The following is a 27,180-nucleotide window of genomic DNA, read 5'->3' as shown; positions in this document are numbered from 1 at the left end:
TGAAGAAGTCAATACTACCTCCCAAAGGTGCTTCAGCTGAACAACAAAGATTAGGTCCATGATCCCTGAGAAAGTTTTAGAGTACATCAGTCACTCAAATACTCCAGTACTGTGAGCTGCTACTGACCCCATACAAGACATTCACTTTGACAAGAATGCTCCAGTTCCAAACAGAGCATGACCATGTTGTACTGATACAATGTTACAGACTTTCAACAGGAACTGGCAAAACTCCTCAAGTGTTACAACGATCCATTCACTAAGGCCTGGCTAGAACTATTCCACTGGCTAATGAAAGCCAAAATACACTCCTAGAACATTTCTGGATCATTGGAAAAGGTATTCCCAATTTTCAAAATGAGGTGAAGAAGATGAACTCTTTAGACTCATATCAGGTACTTTCACCCATTCCACTCAATTTTTACAAGCAATTTTGAGATAGCCAGATTCTCAGGAATGATGGCACAAGTGAAAGCAGTACTCTCTTAGAGAGGAGAGATCCTCATGATCATTATGATCCCATCTCCATTAAGAATGGCAAAGAGCAGCCTAAAGCAGAAACAACTTATTTTTCATTTCTTTGATCTGGCTCCCTAGAACTGCCAGGGAAGGAAGCACAGAAGTAACATGTATAAGGTGAAATTTAACCACTGCTAGGGTGTTAAGGATATTACATAAACCTTAAGTGCTTTCTTTAATACAATATTTTATTGCTTCAGTTCTTGTGAACAATGTCCATGTGTCGCCTGTTTTGAGGTGTCCTTAACAGTGACTTTTTCCACAGCTGAGCCTTCTCTGTCACAAACTGACTTAAAGAATTAACAGAAACAATAAATGGATCAACAGCAAATGACCAAGTTTAATACTCATCTAGTTATCTAGTGACACTTCAGGGACGACAACCAAGAAAACGGAGAAATACTTATCTCCGGACAGCCATGCTAACGCTGCATATCCTCAGCTAGAGCTGAACCTCTGAAACCCTAGCAAAAAAAAAAAAAATCTGATTCCTTAAAGGAAAGTATTATTACAAGGGTGTTTCAAATGTTTTTATTTTTTCAGTTTTCCTTCTATTTGCAGGAAGAATTAGCACTTCCATTCCAGTGATATGTAGTAAAATTAATGTAAATAAAAATTAATTAACATATTCTACAAGAAATCTGAGTGCTAAACCAATCCATCGCTATATTCTTATACTGAAAGTTACATAAAGCTCTTGAGAAGTAATACTGCTATAGGACAAAATGGAAGAGAAAATAAAATTTTAATTATAAAGTACAAACTGTAATGAAGATTTATTTTTAGATACAGACACACAAATAAGTTTTGGCCACTTTTTTAAAAAACAAAATCATATAAAAAAGGAAATTTAAGTTTTATTCTTCAATTTTATGTTTAATTCTCTTTTTTGCTTTAGTTAAACTTGCATATGTAGACAAATGCAAATTTAAAAAGAGATTACTTAAAGAAACACTTTCCATTTGCATTTGATTGGGAAGTTTTTTAATTATACTGTCTACACTAAGAATGTGTTCACCTGTCCTTTTAACAGCTTGGAGCTAACACTAACTTTCTGTGACTTTTCTGAAATCTGGGTTTCACCTGTTTTTTTTCAAACCTTGGCCTTCCTGCTAAAGTTGACAGGAGTTAAGTTCGCAAAGAGATCATAGTTCTACCCCATTAGTGTCACAAAATGTCACCTTCAATTGCACACATATTGTTAGCCCTGCACTTCATAACAATAATGAGACAGCAGTTATGTAAATACTGAGTATGTGCCCTAAGCAATTTGTCCACAGCCTGGCACTATCAGCTTGTCTGAGTTGAAAAGCACACAGGCAGTGCAAGGCAGCCCAGCAGAGCTCAGCGGTCCCCCCTGAGCACAGCCAGGTGAGACACGGTTCACAGCCTGCCAGAGCACAGCCAAGAAACAAGCTTTATCTAACTTCTACTGCAGCTTTATTGCAGCCCCCTGACCCCTACCTGCAGTCAGCAAACAAGCCCTGAATACTGACATCACCTATCTGAATGATGGATGCTCAAAGTCTCAAATCTGTTTATAGAACCATGTTACTTACCCTAAAAAGGCAGCGAAGTAAATCCCTGTGTAACTAACCACAATTTAATCAAAAAACAAAACCCCAAATTATGTGCTAGATCCTAGCACAAGACACAGAAGGAAGAAGGTGGCAGTGAAAATCTTGAACAAAAGGAATTATGCACCTTGAATATAGAAAAGTTGTTTTTTAAGGAGATGCAGATGGTTCTGCAGCACTTGATAGTTTCTCTGTGGGGGCCAAATCCTCTCCTCAATGTGTCCCATTCAAGGACAGTCTTGCAAAGGAAGCCCATCCAAAGCCATCATCTGCACCTCAGTGGATTTACTCAAATCACATAACCTCCATCTACTGAGGAAGCTTTTACACAACTTTCAAGATTGACCATAAAATAGCATTTGTGCTGCCATGCATATTTTGATCCCATCTTTTAATCCCATCTCTTACACCTGGGCTGGTTTTGGCTGCAGTAGAGTGAGCAGCTGTGTGGTGCTGGCTTTAAAACAGGGCGATGTCTGAAATAACAATATATCTGTCCTAAATGTTTAACAGGAAACCACTCCAAAATCCTGTAAAATTCAACACTGGATTCAGGACACACTCTTCCATATGGGTTAGCTGATGTGAAAAGTTCTAACAATTGTCAGTGAACACAACAGAGGCAAACAACATGAGGAATAATATTTTCGTTTACAAAGCAGATAGATTTCCACGTCCCTTCTCAGATCATATATAAAAGTAAAAAAAAAAAAAAAAATTTCCCTTGTTTAGAGTAACACAACCTTTGGAGAAAGCAGATTTCTCTTAACATTCAGGACATCACTGTGACCTCTACACTGTAGAAATAAGTAGATGTGAAAAGAAAATGAAGTGTTTATGGAAAACATAATTATCTAGAAGTTAAGCAGCACAAATGTCAAAATGATTTTGAAAATACAGTTTACATAGAATGCAGCATATTATATAAATATGCAATTAAAAATGTAAACACTATAGTGATATCTCATCCTATACTGAAATCTAAGTATTATTTTACAGGATTAAACAAACATACCTTCATTTAATACACTGGTGTAACTAGATACGTAATAGTATGTGTCCCAGCAGTGATTTGTTAAAGGCTAAAACCTTTCCAAGAATGAAGGGAAACAGTAGAACAGTAACAAGATCAATGACTTCTAAAACTTACAGGACATCATGAGGACATCATGTCAAACAGTTCCCAAAGAAGTGTCAATGAGTACTCCCAAATTAATTCTGTACCTCCACAAAAGCCTCCTGCTGTGATTTCTTCTTCAAAAACATCAGAGAATCCTCTTCCTGCATTTAATTTTGATAGCCGACCATCAATAAACTGGAGGTGAAAAAAAAGGGATCACACATATTTTGTTGTCTCTTCTATTGCTTTACAGTGTTAGAGTTTTAAATGTGTCCATTATAATGGAATCTGTATGTTCAAGACCATACATATTTTAAGGATAATAAACTGTTCTCAGATGGGCTTTACAAGAGCAGGTGTAACCATGAGCAGCAGGAATATGGAGTATAGATCAAGAAAATTCTTTATATTTCTATTTTCTTGTGTTTCTCTAATGGCAAGAAAAGAAAAGAATTTATTTCCTTACTTAATAGTAATTCTGGATTTGTTACCATAACCATATAAAGGTCATGAAGCCATTCCCTGATGTCCTGTTGTGAAATCGTGGGTCCGTTAAACCATTAACTCTTATATAGGTACATCTACAGATGTATACTGCAACAGTTTTCCTTATTTAGAGGTCCACAGATGCATGATCACATGAATTTGCAGCTAAGTGTATATGCAAATACTGAAATGATCCAAATGTGTCAAAAAAAGTCAAAGTTAGAAAATTAATGATTAAACCACTCAGAAGGGATAAAAACATTCTTTTCAAGAATTATCAGGCTTTAAGGAAGTAGAACAAGCGCATTCCTATAGATTTAAAATTCTTTCAAGAAGCAACCCCTCCCTTTTTGTTTTGAAAAGGCTAACTCAAGTCTGACAGATAAAGTGAGAAAGTAATTTCTCAATTACACACAGTTCATCTTCTAGCAAGAATTATGAGTTATTCACTGGTACTAAACAGTACATAGGAATGAACCAGAATTAATTATTTGGCTGTATCATTTTAACGACTGATTATCCAAACAGTGTCAGTGACAATCTGATGCTTGCCAATGAACAGACTAGTGACATGAAAAACAACTTTCTCAGAGTACAAAAATTCCAGGAGCAAGAATAAGGTAAGCACGAAGATATTTCTCTCTTCCTTGTCTAAATTCCTTCTCATTTTTTCATTTTACTCCAAGTTGGCCTTTTTCCAAATAGGCTGGTTCATGGTCAGACCACTGTGGGATCACTGGATTATTTCACAGTAAGAAAAACAGATAAGAGCACCTTTAGCTACTGCTGTGAAAAGAAACCCCCCAAAAACAACAAGCTCCACCCCCATCCCTTCCTTTGAACTGTAACACATTATCTCTTTGGGGAAAGTTATGAATTCATTCCATACTATAAACTAGCATAAGATTTATGGACATACTCATCATCTTGTAAAATCCTATCAACAGAAGGCTGAGACACTGACAATTTGAGAGGGTGCCACCAATTGAGTATTTAATGTAAATACTGACAAAGAGAACTGTTAGCAAAAAGATATTGGAGACATTATTTAAAAGAAATGATAAGTGCTAGTAGTGGTGGTAGTAGTAGCTATTACTTTTGAGTAATTTACTGTTAATAGCTGCACTTAAACTGCTACATGAAAATAATAGCATGTGGAATTACATATAAAATTTATGGGGTTTCTCTTTCCATTTTTCAAACCCACACTCCACAAACTCACAGACTGAAAAATCTGGGCCCACTCTTCCAAGGAATGAATTCCCTTTGAGATCCAGAGAGCCCCTGGGTGACTACCTCTTTCAATGAAAAACTAGCAATTCCAGTGTTACCCTTGGATTTTAAGGCGACTAAAGACATTATTCTCAACTGATTTTGAGTTCTAAAACCAAAATAGAGACTACATCCACTTCAGAATATCCAAGTAATTTTATCAATTTTTAAAACCAAAAGGTTTTAGAAGCAAAGAAAACATCATAAATGTGATTTCCACAAAATAACAGCTTATATCTCACAAGAAGAGAGCTCAGCTCATAAAGATGGTAAATGAAATTTTAATTACTAACAATTTTCAAAGGGTTATGATTCCTGCATTCATTACTTATTTTTCAAAGTAACATCTTCCAAAATGCTAGGAATAAATCCCAATAAATCTTGAAGATTACCTTGCTGATACAAGTACATTATTTTAGGAGACAGTCCAGCATAAGGCTTCAGGCTAGTTCTAAGAATGAATTCATATTTTCCCTGGACACTCATGAGAACTATTTGACACATAAGATGCAATTATTAATTACTTATGTTTGCAGCTTGATACAAAGGTTAGTTACCTTCCATACTACCCTAATTAAAGGGATAGAGGAGAGAATTCATAAAACAGCACAAATAAAGCTCACTTGTCAATTATGGCAAAAAGGGTGTATTTAAAGTACCAATTTTCTGCTTGGTCTAGGTTTAAGGCTGCCCCTAAGAACTATTTTCTGCTTAAAAGGCTTTCAGAGCAGAATAAAATACAGTTTGGTCTCTTTGAATGCAAACAACTTTGAAAACAGCTCATTTGTCAGTGGGAAAAACTGGAGAAGATGCAGCTGGGCTGAGGATTAACTGAATAAGTAGGAGTAACCTTTGCAACAAGAACCAGAGGAATGAAAAAAACCTACTACTACTAATAAACCACACACATCATCAAAATTGTTATTATTTTCTAATCCTCTATTATTTCCTTCAAATGAAATAAAATTAAAACAAGCTATAAACAAATTGTAAACTGATTCTGTTTAATTGAACACATTAAAACATAATGGGTAAGTACAGAGCCAGCCCTATCATGGCAGCTGAAGGTTTTGTTTCAGTACTACCAGTGTGACAACAATGTTGAAACACATTGCTTGTAAGAAAATTTTTAAGAAAATTTCATACTATGTTATTGCACAGAGATATGCAAAACGTAAATCATACGTCAATCTGTTACTTCTTCTCATTTAAATCCAATCAATCATACTTCAAAAGGTTTCAGATCTCTTATTGCTCATTTTATATAAACACAGTAAAATTAAAGGAGGCCAGTTTTGTGATCATATTTTCACAGGACTTCTATAAAATACCATCCTTGCACAAGTCTTTACTTTAGACACTAAGCTCTGATTAAAATCAAATGTTTTTTAAAAAAATTAGAAGATTCTACATATAATGGATTTCCTTAATCTATCATGCTTGTATATCTTCAAAGAAGTCTCCCTGACTATTTAAACATGAACTCTTGTGTATCAATCATTCCATGCATTTGCAGGTAAATATATATTTTCATAAATCTTCTGATTTCATTCACATTTTCTTTGATTTTCATAAAAATCTAGTGATAAGTTTATCACCCTTCTCATGTAATGGGATCTACTGATGAAAAGGGAGGAGAGTTACACAATAAAATCAAAGAACAAAATCCATTTCAAAGACAAAATCCGTTTCAAATCAAACTGTAACTCAGCTATGTCAGACATTCAACAATTTGTCCTCTATTAATTTAAATTCTGCATTAAGACATCAGCTAGCATACTGTTCAGGCCACCCCTACAGCTCAGATTTGTGACATTCTCTGTGTGCATAGTTCAAAAAGCCTAACAAAGAAACCTGCAGTTGCAGGATGAATCCAGTTTCTAAATAAACACCAGTGACGTCCAATTTAAGTTAAGCACTCTGCTGTTTAGGCTCTTTGGGTGTGAGCCAAGACAGCTGAAAACGAAGTTCAACCATCAAGCTGGGAGATCCCTGATTTTTCTTGTGTAGTTGGGTTGCTGACTGGCTCTGAAGAGATGCTGCACTGGCTCTGCACCCTGGGGTTATTTTTTTGCTCAGTTTCACCACCACTCCTTTCAACTATAACTGTAGATATAAAAAAACAACAAATCTGGGATGACTGTACCCAAAGTACTTGTATTTAGATTTCATCCCAGACTTTTGTAGACTGATAGAAAGGAAAATGTATTTAAATATAGATATGTTGTAACAGAAAATCATTAAATATGGATCATTTACCCCCTCATACCTGTTTAAACAGTTGAAGATTAACAGCTGTTTCTAGGAACTGCTTAGTTGTACTGGAACGATGCTTCACAAAACTGTTCTCACAGAAAGTTATAGGCTCTCCCTAAAAAATTGAAACAGAAGTTGTTAGGATGGTGAGCATATATATATATATCATAATTCACTCAAAAAAAATGTGTCTGTACCAAATTAATTTTATATTTATTCTACAAAGACATGAGAAGATTGATAAATATATTACTGATTTAACAGGAGCTTATTAAAACATACATCTATTTTATTTTTACACAAAACAAAGGCTACAAACTGAAACATAGTTATGAAAAAGATTTGAATGTTAACACTTAATGCAGTAAAATATATTTTCCCACATGGGCAAAGTGCACAGCCTATAGATGCCAGAACCCTTGGATGATGAAAAAAGATAAACAAGTATTCATTGAAAAGTCAGAGCTTGTTGAAAAAAACTGTTACTGAAAACAACACTGATTGAAAGAAAGATGTTACTGAAAGTATTTATAAATTATCAGATTAATTCCTCCTGTTATTCCCTAATTTCATTTAAAATTTGCTGTCTGTGCACAGTGTGCACAGACCACTGAGGAGCATTTCTCCAATTTTGTTACTCTTGTCCATACTTCTTGATAAATACTTGAAGCTGTTTAGCATTACTGGACAAGCAATAGAAACATTATGAATTTTGTGTGGTATTCAAGGTACAGAATCAGATTTCATCATAAAGCTGAAAGGCCTCTCACTCAAGTTCACAAAACCAATATGATTTGGTAAGCAACAGCTACCAAAGGTCTCAAAGACACAAAACTTGGAATGCCACAAAATGCCCCACCCAAATCTACTATTTGAAATTTTACTACCCAAAAGCTACATCTCCAGTGCAGTCCCACAACAGAATAACAGATACCTCAGCCACCAAAAGAAGAAAGATCAAAGGCAGCTGCTACTTTAAAGATCCACAGCAGCTCCAGCTACTTTAAAGACAAATTTATTAATGGCCATGATCACCCCAGCTTTGAGGTCCTAGCCCTGGTTAACTCCAATGGCATGTGGCACTTCTGCATTTGCCCATCATTCCAGCTGACTGCAGGGAGGTGTTTCCAGAGTGTCACCAAGCACTTTCTCCAGGAGACTTAGCAGAGTTGCTGGAGCAGCTGTAATTCTTTTTCAACTGTTCTTTACACCTTACACTTTGTTTTTAAACGGTTCAAGTGCGACCTAACAGAATGTTGCAGTAAAACCACTAGGATTTAATTTTAAAATCTATTCTTATACTATCAAAAACTTCCCTCTTTCCAAGTCTTTTCTTTCCAACTCAGCAAAGTATTTAAGTTCAACAAGTCTTGCATCCTTTCTTTATGGAAGCTCTGATTTTAGAAAAGTTCTCTCACTGGAAAAACTAGATGCCTTACATCTGCACAATCCTTGCCCTGTCCCAGAGTAGCTGGAGTGCTCTGAGACACAAACCCAGCTCAGTACAATACACAGCACTGTGCCCATTAAACCTCCAGAAGGATCCAAGCTATTCCCCCTATTCACCCCAAAATAACTGGTGAACACGATACACATGCAGGACATGCTGAATCTGCCAAACAGCCTGAAATGTTTGTGGTACTTTAAATAGCACTGCCTTCCTGACCCACTTTGCATTAGCTATTCCTGAGCTCCTAAAGACTCTTGTCTTAAGAAGATGACCCCAAGCTACTTAGCAAATCAAAGTGCATCAAAACAAATGGAACAGTCTCCAGTGAGACATGGTGGTAATAAGACATAGTGCTCCTGAGGGCAGACTCTCTTCTCAGTTCTGTTGCTCTTCCAAAAAATTTCAAGGCAGCAAATTAAAAGAACTCCCTATAGATACTTATATATGTACACACACACACGCACACACACACACAATTTATTTATTTGTTTGTTTTTTGTTGTTGTTACACAGAGAAGGCACTTCTGGAAATACAGAGGCTTTGTAGGAGTGCAGCTCTGACTAGATGATGGCTCATTGCATACTAGGAAACATTAAATTTAGGAATACAGAGAGAAAATATTTTCAAACTAAACTATTTAATAAAATAAAAACTAAGCTATTCTTCCCTGTGCCAGTCTCCTAATTCTCTTGAGACAGACCAAAAAGGAGAGGTTACCTCCCTAGAGGAGACAAAACAGGCATGCTTGCTCTGCCCTTTCACACCAGCCAGGGAGGAGACAGCAGCCAGCCAGTTTTCCTGACGGCACTTCTCGTGGTGAAACCTTCTAAGAGAACACCAGGAAATAATAGTTCAACACTCACTTTTAGTGCATGGCTGTAATATTTTCCCAAATACTTTCCTTTAGTCACTGGATGTTTCAGATACCTAGTAAGAATGCATGCACTGGTGCATCTGTTCCCTTATCAGCAGAGCTCAGACACAGAATAACCAAAGCTATTTCTTTGCTGAAAATTCATTTAATTCTATAAGGAGTTCACATCCAAAGGTCATCCACGTTATTTCAACCTGCTGATTTAAAAATTTGAGTAGGTTTAAAGCTCCTACCTGCTCAGCACATGAAAATGAGAAAATCTGATGAAACCTGCAGAAATTCCACATGGAAGCTTTCTCAGGGTATGTGTAGTAACTTTAATGAAATTGCATTAAATAATACAATTAACTCCTAGCTCTTTTACTTGTTCAAGGTTCTCACCAACAAAATTGTTTTCCAAATAAAACTTTTACAAATATTCAAGATTATTACTGCAAACACGAAGCCTTTTGAAGTGCTATTAACAAGTAAATTATTGAACCACTATAAACAAAACTAGCTCTCAGTGTTTTCATACATAAAGCTTGTAACATTCCTGCTTCTGCAAATACAGCTGACTACCTTTAGAAACTGAGTTTTGGAGGAATGCTGCACTGATATTTAACTGCTCAACCATCAACTGGCCCCTGTTGTATTGATCTACAATGTACTTTCAAAACAAGTTCGATCCAAACCCAGTGGGGACTCTGTACTGAAAAGTAGACAGCTAATACTCACACCAAACAATCTGTGCCCAAACATGATATCCATCCTTCTAACAACAGTTGCTATAGAATTTTCTTCCCCTTTCAGAGCTTGCCACACACAGCAGGAATTTCTTACTCTAAGCTACATTCACGTTTTAACCAAGCTATTTATACAGTTCTCAATGGAACATGAAAACTGAGCTAAACCAGTGTGATCATTTTAAAAGGAATGAAAACCTTTACATTAGAAGATATGTTTGTGCCTTCTAAATCTAGTGATATTTAATTTGAACAAGAAGTAAAAATTCTTTTTTTTATTGCAGAAAATATTGTCTCACTCTAGCATGACTCATACCAACTATTAGTTCTACTGCAACAATTAATATAATTTCATTTTGATATTAGAATTCATCTTTTTTAAAATCTCTGTTATGATATTCAGAGATAAAGGCCAAGGGTAACTGAGCATGTGCTATGTTTCTTCTCAGGAAGGCGCCATTTACAAACAAATTTTTCTAAAATGTGTAAATTTCTTGCAATCTGCCAAAAAATCCAAAAAGACTCAGATATATTGATACTTCTTACAGTCAGATTATACCTAAACCCAACTCCTATTAACACAGTATCTATATTCAAAAAAGGACCAGTAACAGTCCTTGACACAAATAAAACAAATAAATACAAACGCAAATAAATAGTCATAACAGGTATTACACATGGTGGTTCTGGACCTAAACACCATCTATGTTCTGCCATTTCATTACTGTTTCTGTACACTGCTGTACTTTTTATACCTAATTCTTGAGGGAAAGGTAAACAAGTCAATGCCCATTTCAAGAGATACCTGTCATTTTGAAACTGAATTACAATAATTTATTATCTATTACATCCTCAAACAATTCAGATGTATTCTGAATCTCCTTTTCTTTCCAATATAAATTTTATTTGTTTTATTGTGTTATTCTGATTTGTTGTACATTGAATACAAAACCTGTGGGACAGCTGATGTCACTGCTTGTCAATACTGGCCCAAAGTATCCAGTTACCATTCGATTAAAGAGAGATCTGACAGGTTGTGCCATCTTCACCAAGAAGGTTATCCCGGCCCCCCTGAACTCCTACTGCTGAGCATTCCAGAGCAAGCCAGCAGCCTTTGCTCTTCATTTCTGATGAGTGATGTTACAATCACAACTTGAAACAAAGATATTCCGGGTTTATTTCTAACATCCAGAGCTTGAAGGACTTTATTCCCAAAAAAGGGGAATTTAATCTCTATCACGATATATATTTTTAGATTCAGTATTTTTCAACTCCTTCTTCATTCTCTTATCTACCACTCCCTCTCCAGACACGGACTGCTTTATTAATACTTCCCTAAGTCACATATTATTTTATTAACTGGCCATAATGTATATGATTTATGAAAAACATGTACTAGTCTTTGCCTTCACCTGCCCGTGTACATGCAGGAAGAACGTGTAAAGTAAAATCATTGGGAAAAACACATCACACATACCCTGATAACAAAATGACACAAACACAAACTTCACAACTGCCATATTTGTGTCTATGTCCCACCTATGCCTTCAATTCTGAAACAACAGAACATGCATTACCATCAGGAGAAATCCCCAAATGCTGGACCACCCAAAGAAATTAGGAGCAACACAAGGTTCAAGGCCAAGTTGTGAGCACCTAAATTAAACAATGGATTGCAGTCCTCTATATGAAGAGACCATATACAAAACCATTATAATTCACTATTCTACTGATGATACTTTTTTCTGGATTATTATTTGGTCATTTATCAAATGACACTCATGCAATTTTTTTAATCATCCCCACACACCCTGTGTGAGGTAGACTCCTTCTGGATTAAACTAAAGCAGAGCTCCAGCTAGTCACGGGTATTCAGCATTCAGCATCAGACTAGAATCAGAACCACACTGAAGGCAGAAATGCATCCTGTGTGCATGTCAGGTCCTTAGCACTATCTGGGCTGCTTTGCTCTACAGATCCACTCCTACTATACAATATTTGCTAATGTAAAGTGTAGCATATTAAAAAGTACTCTTAACAGCTCCTTTAGTTTGACAGATTAATTTAGTAATGATTAAATCAGAAAAAAACCAGCTATTTCTTTTTTTCATTTACTGGATTAAGTGTTTCATTATCATTTAATATGCGCAAAAAATATTACAAACTTTCTCTATTACATGTCATATTTCCTGTCTGTATTGGAGTAGTCAGATTTTCCATATGGTCCTTTGGAGGCCCACGAACTCTCTGCAAGACCTCTGAAGATTCCCATTTTGCCTTTCACCAATCATTTTTTTCAATAATTGCTAGACGTTTGTCCAAGACATATTGCTATAGTGGGGAGAATCTGTCCTGTGCTGCAAACAAACAGTTGCACAGAATGAGTGTTCAGTGTGATGAACAGCGTTTGGAGTGGAGAGAAGTGTTGGATCAGTACAGACACTATTAAAGCTGTTCTTTACTCAAAGTGAATATTAATGACAGTTGTTTCATGTTTCAAGTTGAAATCATACAGGCCACACTGTTGCAAGGAGAATAGTTCACTTAGACATGTTTTTCAACTTTCAAGCAATTGGTAACTGTCCAAATACATTATTTCATTTTTCATCAGGAGGTCTGTGATCCTCAGGATGGTACGACGAAACACTTCAGTTCTTGATTTTGAAAATATAAGTTTATTATACCAGAAGTATTTCAAATCTATATGGAAAATATTTTTATTTAAGTTTTACTACAAATTTTCCACACAAATACTACTTGAGTTCCTGAAAAAACGTAAATCAAGTCCGTAGCTGTGGTTTAAATTACCTTATTAGACCCGGCACTATAAACTCCAAAACAAAGGGAAGTATTTTCCTTGCCATAGCAGTTATCAAGCTTTGAGACTCTTGACATATAGTTGGCTGTATTAGGAATATTCAGATATTCCTAATACAGCCAAATGTGATTTAATTTTTTTTAGCTTTCCAATTCACAAACAAAAAGGTAAATGAAGAATGAGATGCATAATCATGTGAAAATCCCCTAATTTCTACTAATCCAGAGCAAATTCAATTTTTTTCACAACAAAAATTCTGTGAAATACTGAATTAGTTAAGATTATGTGAACACATCTCAAAATAACAGTTACATGGGGGTTTCACTTATTTTTAAATATGCTTTGTCTTTGGACAACTTGATATCAATCCAAGATATGTTAGTATTTGCCAGCAGACTTCTGCCTGCTAAAATATTCTGAAATAATGTGTCTTTAAAAAAAATAATCAAGCCACAATGGTTTCATAAATATCTTCTCTTATATGCAATCAGTGGAGCCAAAAAAAGATAAATCTGCGAAAGCAAATAATGCAGAAAGAAAGACTTCAAAGGTCATTTTGACAAATGTTTGCCAATTGAAATGATGCATAGTGCACTGTTTCCAATACAGTGCAAATGTAGAGATCTCAGCTATGCCAACAGCTAAACTGAAATAAAATGGGAATCAGTTAAAAGGAGAGCTCATTTCAAAAGAGATGCTAACCAGGATGCTAAAGAACTTGCACACTCAGTTCCACAGTTACCAAAACAAAGGACTGACAGAAGCTTATTTCTGGTCACAACAGAGCTCAGGACATCATGCAGACTGACATCCTTCTGTTTGTACATATCCTAAGTGTCCAAAAGACACTTTTTGACTTAACAGCTCTTACTGCAAGCTGCCATGAGTTGGCATGAACTCACCTTTAGAGTAAGGAGTGAATTAGATTCAGGCGATGGCACTATGGAGTAAAGGACAACTATCTGTTTTGTTGAAGTGGTTTGTTTTATTGAAACAAGCAGTGTGCTAAAATCCAGCAATTTCTAAAACAGGTGCAGGCCTTCCAACATGGAATGGAAATGGGATGTCCATATTGTAAGAGAACTGCGAAACACAAACATGTGAACTGAATCTGTACATGCCTTCATGTCTGCATGGGTCACCCTCCCTCTCCTAACAGTGGCTCTCAGTGGCACAGCCAGCTGGTGTGCAAAATGCTCACAGCACAAAATACTACCTGGAAGAGAATCACTAGGGGAGAAGAAAAACCCAAGCACCAAACTGTATTTTAAAGTTCCCTCCAGTAAAGCCCTCATCTGGAAATACTAACTATCCTATCAATTTCCATCAAGGAATACCATAGCTCCTTAGAAAGCTCTTCTCACCCCCAGACAAATATCCACCCATGTTCCACACACCTACCAGCTTTACTAACCTGACTCCTCGAGTGAGGATGATTTTCTCCTATCAAATCTGAACTGATCCGAATCCATCAGACAACCAAACATCGTATCCTCGGAATTCAATTCATCCAATGTCATCTCTGTACATTTGATCAAACCAACTACTAGCAGTAGTTTGCAAGAAAAATAATCTGGACTAATGGAAGAAATTAATCTTTAAGATTTTTCTGATAAATTACTTTATCTCCAACCAGCTCAATATCTGCCACTGTCATTATTTAGAAACTACAAAATCCCATAAAACATTAATCAACTGAATTTCAGCAAAATGTGAAAAATACAGATTCTGATGAGATGAAATGGGTTTTCATTTCTCCTGTCTTCCAAGTGTAATCAACCTAAGCGTATAATGGGAGAGATGCATGCTTGACTCGTAAGTGACTTCTGCTGGGAAAGAAGCTTCTGCCCTCCAACAAAGCAAAACCTCTGGAAAAATGATGGAGTCTGAAATGCACAGTGCCTTCAGTTCTTCACTACATTAAACCAGGTGACCTCTGTGTGAGCAGCTTCAGTAATAAAATCAATTTTATACTAAACAAAGAATAAAACTGATACAAATAAGAAAACAGCTGACTTTGGATCAGTATTTTTCAGGACAATTCACTGTCAAGAGATGGTGGTATCTTCCAACTCCTTAGCACAGAGTAAGATTTAAAACATGCTGTTACAAACTCAGGAAAAAGAGCAATAGGGAAGCCATCTTACTGGTTTGTATCTCAGTGCATCCCTGTAGGAACCAAAGAGCGCTGCCTGTGCCCGAAGGAAGGCCTTGGCCACTCCGTCACCCGTAGCTGTCGACTGCTTTTTCAGTTTATTTTTCAAGGCCGAGACCTGCGTGACAGAGTGGAACAGTTAAATTAACACCTCAGAAATTGGTACAGCGAGGTATGAACCCAATCAGCAGGCAAACCATAGTGTCTATAAGTCAGACAAAAATTCACCCTCCTCCTTGATAGCTTATCTTTTTAACTGCAAGGAGCACCTGCTGGTCTGTTAATTGAAATGAAGGCAGGGGATGATGGTAGAGTGCTAATGCAGATTGGTTTATGCTCTCTTTTTTTTCCCAAGGCCTCTTGACATAAATAAGCTTAATTATTTTACAGTAAAATACACTTCATTGCAGATTTTTTTTTCCCAGCATAACATGTATTTGTTTGCTCAAATGTAGATAGTTGGAAATGTTTTATTTAAGCTATGAGGGTTTATTTTTAAGGACTCCTAATGGTCACTTACTATTTAGTGCCAAGGAGTATCTCTTAGGTCAAATTCCTATCTTACATCATTTCTCATGCACAATGGGAGTACCTGCTACCACAATCAAATAGTTGAGAAAAGTTTTTGTAAATTCAGTATTACACTGCCTCCAGAATTGTCCTTGAAGATAAAGCATATGAAAGGGAAGAAAACTAAGACAGTAATTAAGAAGTGCCTGCAGGATAGAAGGAAAAAAAAGAAAGAAAGAAAGACCATTCTGATTATAGTGGTTGACTTTTTTAAGGAGGTTTGTCTTTTTTTACTTGGCAAATAACAACCACTGGTTAGACAGAATTAGAGAAAAATAAAAAAGGGGGGAAATTTTAATTTAAATAACTGTTACTTGGACATATTTTGGAGAGGAAAATCATATAATTCTGGAATTATTACAAGATATGTGGAATTATACCCAGATATAGTCTATACTCCCCTCATTTCCATTATGAGGGACACCTGGAAAATAAGTCTACTCTGTTTATGTAGAATACACATTTCTACATCCCTTTGTAACATACCCAACAGAGCCTTATTTAAGTCCTTAAATGAAGTAACATTCCAAGTTATTATTTAAATGGAATATTATAAATAAAAATTTATCACCAAAACAGCTTTCATTCTTTTGGAAATACATGCAAAAATGAGTATCTTTTTGTTTCTTTATGCAAGCAGTCCTGACTGCTCTTGTAGACGATGATTGTAATTGAAGTGTCAACCTAATTAACAACTAAACTTTGAATAATGCTAATGAGAACCGAACATGGCATCAGAGAAAAGACCAGCTCTACAGGTGATAAACCTTCACAGTAGTGACATTTTCCAGTGTAAAGTCACAGTTACTGTGATCTGATCAAAGAAAGAGACCCCCATTGGGTCCAATTATAACTATAGTTTGGGAAAAAAAATTATTGAGTTATGATGTTCATAATCTATGCAGAAAGGCCTTTACAGTATAGGTCTTTTCCCCATAGCTGTGATCTTTTCAATTTATATCCAAGCTCCACAGATCTAGATAAAAGTTTAGAGCCTGATTCATTTAGCCCATGGAAAGCACACACCAAGGCTCATTTATGTTCTTGCCTTACACCTCAAAAGGAAAAAAAAATACAAGTCTGAGTACAAAAACTGGCTAAGAAGTTCAAGGTTGAAAAAATAAATGCATGTCTTGGTTTTGTGTTTTGATGTTGTTCTTTTGTTCTGTATCGTATGATTATTTTATAGTTGTAAAAAATAAGATTTCATTGTGGGGAAAATAAATGCATACAAGAAGATCTGCCCATAGACAGTAGTGCCGTTTGACTAAAATAAAAACAGTAATGTGAAGTCAACAAGAATTGTCGACTTTAAAATTTGGTCTCTGTCAAGACAGTCAAAGCATCTTCTAAATGTAAGGGAGGGAAAAGGTAGAAAAGTCTCCATATTCTTTTAAATCTACATTCTTCTAAATTATTCCTTATGATTTTGGGGAAATTATGGCAGATGATAGGAAAGGTTAAGAGAATAGTGGGGGTAAAGATAATGCAGAGCAGAGGGATTACATGACCAAATGGGGAACATGAATGTAAAAGGTTTTTTCTAATTTTCTTAGTTCTGGCAGACTCTAAGCACCCTATTGTAAATTTGATTAACAGGATGCTTTAGGCAAAAAAATATGTTAAAAAGAACAATATAAACCAAAAAAATTTCCTGCTCTGTTGCCCTAGTGGCGTGTCACTAGCTCAGCAATATTAAGAACCTCCAATGGGCTGGCAGTTTGGAGGCAGGTGCTCTGGACATTTCTGTGTGCTGTCCTGGAGGGAGTTTGAGCCTCAGAAAGGCAATGCTGAAGTTCAAAGAAAGCTCCTCTAACTCCTGCTTCTCTCAGGGGGCAATGCTTAAAGGCAAGAAGAGCTCCATTCAGATTATTGGGCAGAGGAGGCAGGAGCAGGGTGCTCTTAAGAAGAAGCCTGCAGGGATGATGTGAGCAGGGCTGTGCGTGAGCCACAGCCCGGCTGTGCCTACTGTCCCCAGCAGGACCCTGGCTGCAGCACACCTCAAGTGTTCTTGGGGCCTGTCCTGGCTTCCTCCCAGATGAGGCCAGTGAATACACAAGCAGAGGTCAGTGTTACTCAGGGCCCAGCCACACTTGGGTAGGCTGATGTCAAATTCTCCCAGTTCCACATTTGAATCACAGAGTGACAGAGTGATAATGTAATTATTACAGCCAGGATAGTAGGCACAGGTAAGAGACAGGGTGCACTGAACTCCTTGGAAGAAAGGACCTGGTACACAGCAGAATTGTGATTGCTTAGATCCATGTGCCTCAAACCAAGGAACTGTGAGACCCTTTTGGGTGACACCATTAATAGCACTTTAAATTATTTTAAAGTTCCACGATTCTGTCACCAAGCCCAAAAAATAGCAAGCATCGGTATCAAAATCTCTTCCTCATATATATTTTAATCCATCTACCTAACTATAATTAAGAATGCAAAACCTTTCTTCTTTGTATCTCTTTTGCAGAAATAGCCTTTTACAAAGTTTAAAAATAAAGAACTGCAAGCAACAAACTGCAGGGGTTAGAATGCTGTTAACATTCATTTCTGAAAGACACCAGTGATCCGCTGCAGAATTGGTATTATTAATTTACACTAGAAGCAAACTGTTTTTATCTTCTCCTAGCAACAGCTTCTCATAGGAAGGTGACTTCACTGGACTGCTAAACAGTGCCCATGAAGAGCAACCAGATCTTCAGGAAGGTTTAAATCAATAAAATAGTTTTTCAAAGATACAGATGAGACTGGTACATAATTAAGTGTATCTAAAATGTAGAAACATACTGTGTTGGTCATTGAAACAAAAAGTATCATTTATTTAAACTGCTACCATATGTCCTTTCTAGGACTCCTAAAATCTAAATATTTGATAGACAGAAAACATGACCAGCATCTCTTCAATATCCATGTGAATAGAAGAATCACCTCAAATTAAAAAATAAGTTAATAAGATCACATAGCTATTAATCAAAGTCTTTGTTCCTGCAAAAACTCAAAAGCATGTATGGAAGAATTATGTTTTGTATGTTTGTTGTCTGAGAAATATAGAACCACACACTGGAGTTTCAAGTGACTATCAGATTATAATTAGAAAAAATATATCCAGATATTTCTTTGGTATTAGCAACATTTGTTATATTTTAAACCATTTTTTGCTGTTCTCCATCAGATGATACCACTATAAAAGTAAGTAGAAGCTCACTCTCAAAAACAAGAAAGTAAGAGAAGATCAGAGAAAAGGAGCAAAACAAAAACCTCAAAACAAACTAGAGTCTGATATTTAAATCACTATTTCTAGTAAAGGCTTCTATGTATTTAATTATTATCTACGCACAGAGGATTTAGGCATCTCAGGGAGACCTCCAGCATTTAATCACATTTTTAGACATTTAGACAAAAGCAACTACTTAAATGCAAATGTTTTCAAAACTAGTTGTACTTTTCAATCTCATATTCTAGCTGTTAAAACTAGATCAAAGTTCAACAGAATCTCAGCTCCAAGAACCTGTTCACAATAAACAGTTGCCTCAAACACTGCTGACTGCTCTGAGTTTCTAAAATATATTAGTAATACTTTTGGCTACTTTCTGATGGAAAAAAATTACAAATTTTGCTATTTATATTTTGCAAAAAATCTTTTTATTGCAGTTATACATTGACCTTAATTTCTTTATAATACCATTAATCATCATATTTCAAGAAATAATTTGCACTCCCAGTTACCACCGCAGAAAGTATCCAATGAATTACAGCCTACTTCTCAAATGCTACTTTTAGAACAGTGATGTTCATATGCCAAATTTATGGTGTTAAAATCCTCTGACTTTAGGTATCTCAAAACTAAAGCTCTAAACTCCAGTTTAGATTCTGTACTAAATCACAGTGTGTATGTACCAGGCCGTACAAACACTACACATCTTCCAACAGCTCTGTAGCTTTCGCAGTTGACAATATTTAACAACCACAGAAGAAGCTAAAAGACTACAAAATCTATTGTTTTCTGAAGATCATGTTTACGAAAGTTCTGCTCAGTCTATGATTTCAAGTCATTAAAACTTGGTTGCTAAAAATGATGCTGTCAATTCTGCAAGCTGTTTGGGAAAGTGTTCACCTCTGAGCAAATGAGAAGTCTTTATGTCAGAGTTAAATGCAAGCAGGTACTGCAGGGTCAGGCCCAAAATTTATAAATTTCAGTCTGTGGTCATGAATGTTCTTCTAATTCCTTATATTATTAAAGTGGAGATCTCAGTACTATTGTACTAGGAAATTTACTCCCAGAGAAGTAGGTCCTTACCTTTTTTTTTTTTTTTTTTTTTTTTTTTTTTAATTAAAAAATAATAGACAAATTCACAGTGAAATGATGAAATTTAAAAACAAGCTTTCTTGTCAGAAGAGCAAAGCTTTCCCCCTTCCAAGAAAACAAAGGATTCCTGAAAATCCAGCCCTGATTTATTCTTCCAATTTTAAATACCTTAGGAGTAGCGGAACTGCTACTGGCATGGTAGTATTTCTAACAGTCAATAAATCTAAAATATTATGTGTGAATATTGGAATGAAGCCATTAAGAAGATTACAGCATGCAACGCAGCAGAGGGTCCTCATGAAAAAAGGACTGGTAATTCAGGACAACTGTGACCACTGACCTTTGAACAGTCAAGACCACTGGTCAGTCTGACAGAATAATAAAGTTCACATGCATGGAAAGTCATCTAGCCTGTAACTATAATTTAAATGCTTAAGTGAATGATTTAAAAATGCCTTTAAATCTCAGTTAATTTATTATACAGTTTATTAGACAATGCCATAGAATGTTTCTTTCAATCTTAAATTTATCATGAAAAAATTCATGATCAGAGCACACATACATGGGTAAACCATTAAATACCTATGCTGTGAGGACATCATCAGACTTATTGATCAAGAAAGTAATTATTCTGTTCCCTCTGGACACAAGAAACAGTTTTAGAAAACTTGGAAAATACTGCATTTCTTTAGTTAGGTTGTAAACCAACCTGGAATCAATTTTTGAAAAGGACAGTAAGATTACAATTTCTTTTATATTTTCAGTTCTTCATTCTGTTTTAATGCCTTTCAGAGGTACTCATATTTTTTCATCAGAAGTTTTACTGCTTTTCTATGTATGCTTATGAGGTTTCTCTATATAAGTTAAAATGCTTCACATATGTATCTTTAACATCCCCTTTAATGTTTTAAGCCTGACTTACCATTTTGACTCCTCACTCCCGTGTCTTATACTTTTCCCTAAGATGTCAGCAGCTGCACTGCCCCTCATGAATGCAAAAGGAGGACAAGCATTTTGTCACCTTATAAACTAAACACAGTCCTGTGCCTTTTGTCTCTGCTTTTTGTTTCCAGGTTTTCCAACTATAATTTTATGTGCATTCCATCAAAATGTTTAAAGTGCGTTACAGATTGAAGTGAAGAGATGGGATTATTCAAATTAAAAGTTTCAGTATAAAATCCTCAAGTTCTGCAAGTATTGCATAGAACACAGCTGGGTTTTTTTGTTGTTGTTGTTCTATATTAGATATGGAAAAATACTATTCTAAGTTTAATTTGTATTCTGTACACTTGGATAACCTACATTAAGATTTGCAGTAACAACATGCATATATTCTGGGAGAAAATACATTTCTAGAAGAAGGAAGATCTGTATCTCAATTTCCTTATGCTAGCCTTCTTATTTAGAGATCATTTTGATATGCACCGGTGAAACACATGACAAGTGTCTCTTATTGCACAAAGATCCATTTTGGCTGTTTGAAGGACCTCCAGCACTTCCTGGAATATGATGCTTAATTCTCAAATCCAGATCCAGCTATTATTTGGCATACAGACCTTCATGACACTGTAACATCAACCTTATTTAGTCAATGGAAGTTCAATTAAAGTCACTTACCAGGCAATGAATTTTTTTACTTAACTTGCTATACTCTTAATGATAGAGTACAGTCAAAGTTACTGTATATATGTTTTTGCACATATCCATGCATATGTAAATCACAAAACATACCAATATAATAATACATACTCTATCACAATAACTTGTACAGTCTTTTACCTTTCTGAACTGATACTGAGTCCAAAGACCAACCAGATCTATAAAAAGTCTAGATTTTAACATCATTAAAATCAAAGGGTATTGTCATGACTATTATCATCAAGAGATTGACTTCTATTGTACTAAATATATACAAATTACCAACCAAATTTTGTTATTACAAAAGACACAGTATGTCACTAGAGCATCTTACTTGGATTATGACAGGAGTTTTTATGATTTACAATTTCAGAAAATGTAAAAACTCTCTGGTTTCATATTTTGATATAAAAGTCTTTGTCTTGACAACTGATTGTGACGGCTTGTGCATCTTTAATTGAACAATGGAAACAGTGGTTTCACAATTATATTCTTTTAGAGCTCTATTGGGAAAAACAAGATAAGTGAATTTTTTGACTATTTAAAATGATATACAGAATATGTTCCCCTATAGGCAAAAAAAAAAAAAAAAAAAAAAAAAAAAAAAAAAAAAAGAGAGCGGGGGGGGCACCCTCTGCAAGATCAAAGTCCAGAAAGAACTGGCACTTAATTTATCATCCTTTACAGACAAAAGACAGCTTTCGTCATTTCAAAAGGATCAGATGTCTTTTATGACAAACTGGGTTTGCAGTTTAATTTACAAATAGAATTCTAAGTAAGCAGTCTTTGCTCTGCCAAACCAAATGACAAACAGTATAGGTTTTCATTCACACAGCCCTCAGCAGGATAGAAGAGATTAAAATAAAACTGAAATAATTTAGAGAAAAATAAATAAATGTTTCACAAAGTTGAAGAAGATCAAAGCCTGAATTTTCTGACCCCAACTGTACAAGCATTTCTTATTATATTGACCAGTGCCATCAGATCATTAATTAAAAGGAAAGCGCTGGCAGGTGGCAGGGAAGCAGCAGCCGATAATTGGCCCCCTTCTTCTTTTTGCCTTCAAAAACTCTCTCGTTCTTTTGCAAGACATGCCACCAGGCAGACAGAAATGCCTACTTTGTAATATAATGATTAAGATGAGATGAAGAGACTCTTCCATTTAAAGCAGCTCTGCCTAATGAATGCAGCTAGCTTTATAATTACAACCCTACTTTTACAATAAGGAATATGATGTTCCATTCAACGTCTCTTCAGTTGTCAAAAGGTAAAACTTTCAAATATAGGGGTCTGCACGAGGTGCTTTTCACCCCCTTATTCCTTTTACAGCAGTTAGCAAAACGAGGCAAAAATAACTATGAGTAATTCACACACCTATATAAGAAAGAAAGAATGAAATGTCTAAGACTCACCACTTCACCAGGTAGGTTGTTCAGGTCATTAAAAGGAGTTTCTAGAGTGTTTGTGTCAACATTTAGTAAAACCACATCCTCCAGTGATCTATTTTTAACTCTCTGTTAAGAAGAAAAAAAAAATACTGGAAAAACAATTTACTATGGTTTCCCCCTGAAGTACATTTTTATTATAATGTGCTAAATTACAAATGATGATTTTATACAAAGGACAGTAATGGCAAAAAAACATAGGATAGCTTTTAAAAATACTTCTTATTCTTCAAACACTAAGATTATATTAATGATGTTTGAAAGGAATCTCTAAAAAATAAGATTTACACAGAAGACAGTTGAATGTATTTGACAAATATATATTGGAAGTATACATATCTTGTAACAACATTTCATTCTCTCATATTTGTGAAAATCAGATTGGATGTAAATCCTATCATCAGATGAAAACCAGAAAAATACAATTATTTGCAGATTTATGTAAGTACCAAGCATATGATGCCTACTATTACCACAGAAGAATGGATAAAATGCTTTTTTATCAGTGTACTTGGCTAGCAGCTAAGAATTAAACAATTTGTTCCTTTCAGGAAAAAGGGATAGAACTCTTTTCTATATGGACCTACAATAGTACATAATAATGCAGTGCAGAAAATAATTCCTGAAGGAACTGAGTGACTTCTTTTTTCAGGACAAATCTTTCAGTTCTATTATTTCCTTACTGAATAAGAAAAAACATCCTAATCAAGATATTATGACTGATGAATGCAGGTCATATGAATCTGATTTGGGAGTACAGAAGGCTGTGCCTGGAGTTGAGAGGTGTAGATGATATAGAAGGCCTTTTTTGGGAAAAACAAAAGTGCTGGAGGCTCAGGGAAGAACCGACTCCATTAGCTTAGCAGATGTGAATTGATCCTTAGAAACTGCTTTAGCAGAAGTGAAAATCAAATAATGTTCCCAAATCAATTATCTACTCTGCATGATAATCAGATGGCCCATGTAGGCTTCACAGCATAATCAAATGGTTATGGAAAAAGGCAAAACTATTTCATGCCCAGCTATTACAGACCAATCAGGAGAGTTCTATTGTGTTGCTTTACGTTCAAATCTGTAAAAGCCACCTCTTGTTTTTGGCACAAATTACGAATTTCTAAACTAATAGTTAGAAATGTTATGGGATTAAGATTAGATTCAATTTTTCAGAGGGACAGGAATATAAATTATCTGGGAAATTACAATAATGTCGAAACCTGAGTGATGGTGACTCCCAAAATAAATTTTACCTGTTCCTGAAAAATGAGGTTTTCCTCATTATTGGGAAAATCTGTTGCTAAAGTACTAAAAGGCAGGAAAATAGCTACCACTGAGCTATTAATTAGACAGAGAAACAAATCATGACATAGAGCTGCATGTCTTCATAAAACACTTCAAAAGTAAGATTTCAAAGAGAGACACTTTTTACTTAGCAAAGCATATGAAGCTTAAATTTTGTAATTTTGCATGCCAACATACAGGGATTTTTTTCTGAAGAATTTCCATTAAAATTTTTTTATGGCACACACACCTCATGATTCCCAGTACACTGAATGTAGAGTAAACTTACCTCTATCAAGCTTAAGTGGACGCCAATTAGATAAGGCATCGGTGCACTGAAGAAAAAGAGTGGAAAACATGAAGTTTTAAGTACAACACTAATGGAGTACTTTAAATCTTGGCACGTAAGACCCTAGCAGACAGTCACTGTTTAAGACAGCATTAAGTGAACAGAGTTGCTACAGGACTGTTTACTAGACAAGGAAAAGTTTGTTTTACTCTGCAGTGAGTACAAAATATGACAACAAAATAAAGGATGCTGCTGCAAGCTATGAGGCATGAGCAAGGAGGCCCCAGAGCTTTCCATCCAGACCTAGTTCCAGTAACCCCCCACAGTGAGCTAACCCAGCAGATGTTCCCAAAGTGGTCTGGTTCTAAAACACCAACTGGAGGACATGGTCCCAGTTTACCTTCACAACAATGCAACACAAACATCATTACCACCAGTTTTGGTTCCGAAACTCTACCTTGGCAAGCCTTTGGAAGCTGTATAATACCCTATTTAACTCAAGATAATAAAATTCTCCTTTCCAATTTCCATAAGATAAGGAACTATATTCTTCAAATAGAACAAATATCCACACAAAGCCAATGCAGTAAGACCTCCTGCAGTATGCAAGCAAAGAAACTGAATTAGGCTGATTTATCATCATTTCCTACAATCTTCTGTTCTGGCAATATCTGACCAAGAATACACCCAGTGTCCAGCACTGAGAGAAAAAAACAACAATCACCATCAGACTTTTGGATACCGTGAAATTAGTAACAATATTCACTCCAGAGAAAAAAGCAGTTGACAGGCCAATTTAGGCAACTCAATGGGAAATTAATCACTAATAGAGCACAGAGGAAAAAAAAAAAAAAAACCTAAATAAAATAATCTCTGAAAAATAATGGAAGGCAAAATGACATATAAAAGTGCACAACTCACATAGTAATTACTACACAATAACTTCTCTCATGGCAATAATTTGATCACAGATCTGAGCCATGCCACTGACTGATTGGTGATTGACTTCCCAAGCATGGGGCAAGGTTTCACTGTATGAGTTCACGTGCTCTCATCCACCTCTGGGACCAGAAAAAGCAATTCTCACCTGCCTACGACTACAGCCCATTTTAGAAAAATCTGTACATCCCATGGATTAGCCAATTGCTCTCATTAGCAATGTCCCACAGGAGAGGATCAATGCAAAAAAAAAAAAAAAAATCCAAACAAAAACCAACAAACAAAACCAAAAACCCAGCCTGACTGAGGCCCAAACAAGATCTCATGATGTCTATGATATCAAAATATAGGTTTCCTGAAATTGCAAACTGCCATGGCTTAAGCTCTCTAAGCAATGGGGCTTCCAAAAATGGAAAAGAGGCCTCTATTTTTCCACACATCTTTTTCTTAGCCCAATACTGACAAATTTTAGCACTTCCTGATGACTTCACTCAGGCTAATCTTTATGTCTTTGTGAACTAAACACATTACATGGAGTTTTAAATGAGTGTCACTCCAGAGCACACACACATATATTCAGAGAGGATTTAAACAGCTTTAAACCATTTTATAATTTTAAGAATGCTTTTTACTATGTAATGTATTTACCCAAGCCAGTAGGAATGAACATGGCTGATACTTAACTGAGAACTCTGCTGCAGAATATGCAGCAAAACAGATCCTCAGGTTCCTCATATCAGGATATCTCAATGCTACAAATAATGTGCACAGGCAACGCTATAGTGAAAACAAGTGCTATGTCATGTATGGATTTTATGCACACTTGTTTTCATGTACATTCACACTGTCCCAGTATCTTCACCTCGTCCGTGCTGACTTAAGATAGCTGGTGGTTTGCTCCATTAATAAATCTGTCATTAAAAAGGGAAGCATGTAGCTCTTTTCTCTAAACAAAGTAACAGCTACATCCATTCAATTTTGAAGTTACAGAATAAAGGTACAAAGCACATCTTGAAAATGGATGAAATAAAAAAAACTGCAGGTATGGCAAGTCAATTTAATTGTTTTCAGCAAAAAGTGAATTTTATCACTGCTGGATTTTGAAGTCTTAACAGCAGAGGACTGTAATATACACCTGAAACTGCTTACTATGATACTACTGGGAGCTGCTAAAGAGTTTTTCTCTTGCTTATGCATGTTATCACCAAAAATACCAATCTGTGTTATCACTGCCCAAAATAATTACTATGTGATGCAAAACATCCAAGTTAATTGGGAAATAATCATCCCATTCTCATGAAAACAGGCATGTATATATATCTGAATTCAGAAGAGACCAAATCTCATAAAGACCTATTGCAATTGTAACTTGAATTTTCTTACTCCATTATATTCTCAACAGAGCATCAGTATAACAGATGCTTTATCATCCACAGGCAGAACTGGCATATATTCTAATATC

General features: G+C 35.7%; 1 protein-coding gene across 3 annotated transcripts in view; it reads right to left on the bottom strand.

The window, feature by feature from the left end:
* The window catches only part of DENND1B (DENN domain containing 1B), a 152,095-nt gene that overhangs the window by 26,620 nt on the left and 98,295 nt on the right, over positions 1-27,180 (bottom strand). For all 3 annotated transcript variants that reach the window (XM_083867250.1, XM_083867251.1, XM_083867252.1), the window contains 5 exons: positions 24,780-24,825; positions 23,180-23,281; positions 15,246-15,371; positions 7,244-7,345; positions 3,321-3,411 (listed from right to left, as the gene is read on the bottom strand). In XM_083867250.1, coding sequence (XP_083723376.1) covers positions 3,321-3,411; positions 7,244-7,345; positions 15,246-15,371; positions 23,180-23,281; positions 24,780-24,825 — 467 coding nt within the window. The remainder of the gene's footprint in view (positions 1-3,320; positions 3,412-7,243; positions 7,346-15,245; positions 15,372-23,179; positions 23,282-24,779; positions 24,826-27,180) is intronic.

Source organism: Zosterops lateralis, assembly GCF_965231275.1.
Source record: "Zosterops lateralis genome assembly, chromosome: 9".
Lineage (NCBI taxonomy): Eukaryota > Metazoa > Chordata > Aves > Passeriformes > Zosteropidae > Zosterops > Zosterops lateralis.
Note: the sequence above shows the minus strand (reverse complement) of the source record. Positions and strands in the feature narration are given on the sequence as shown.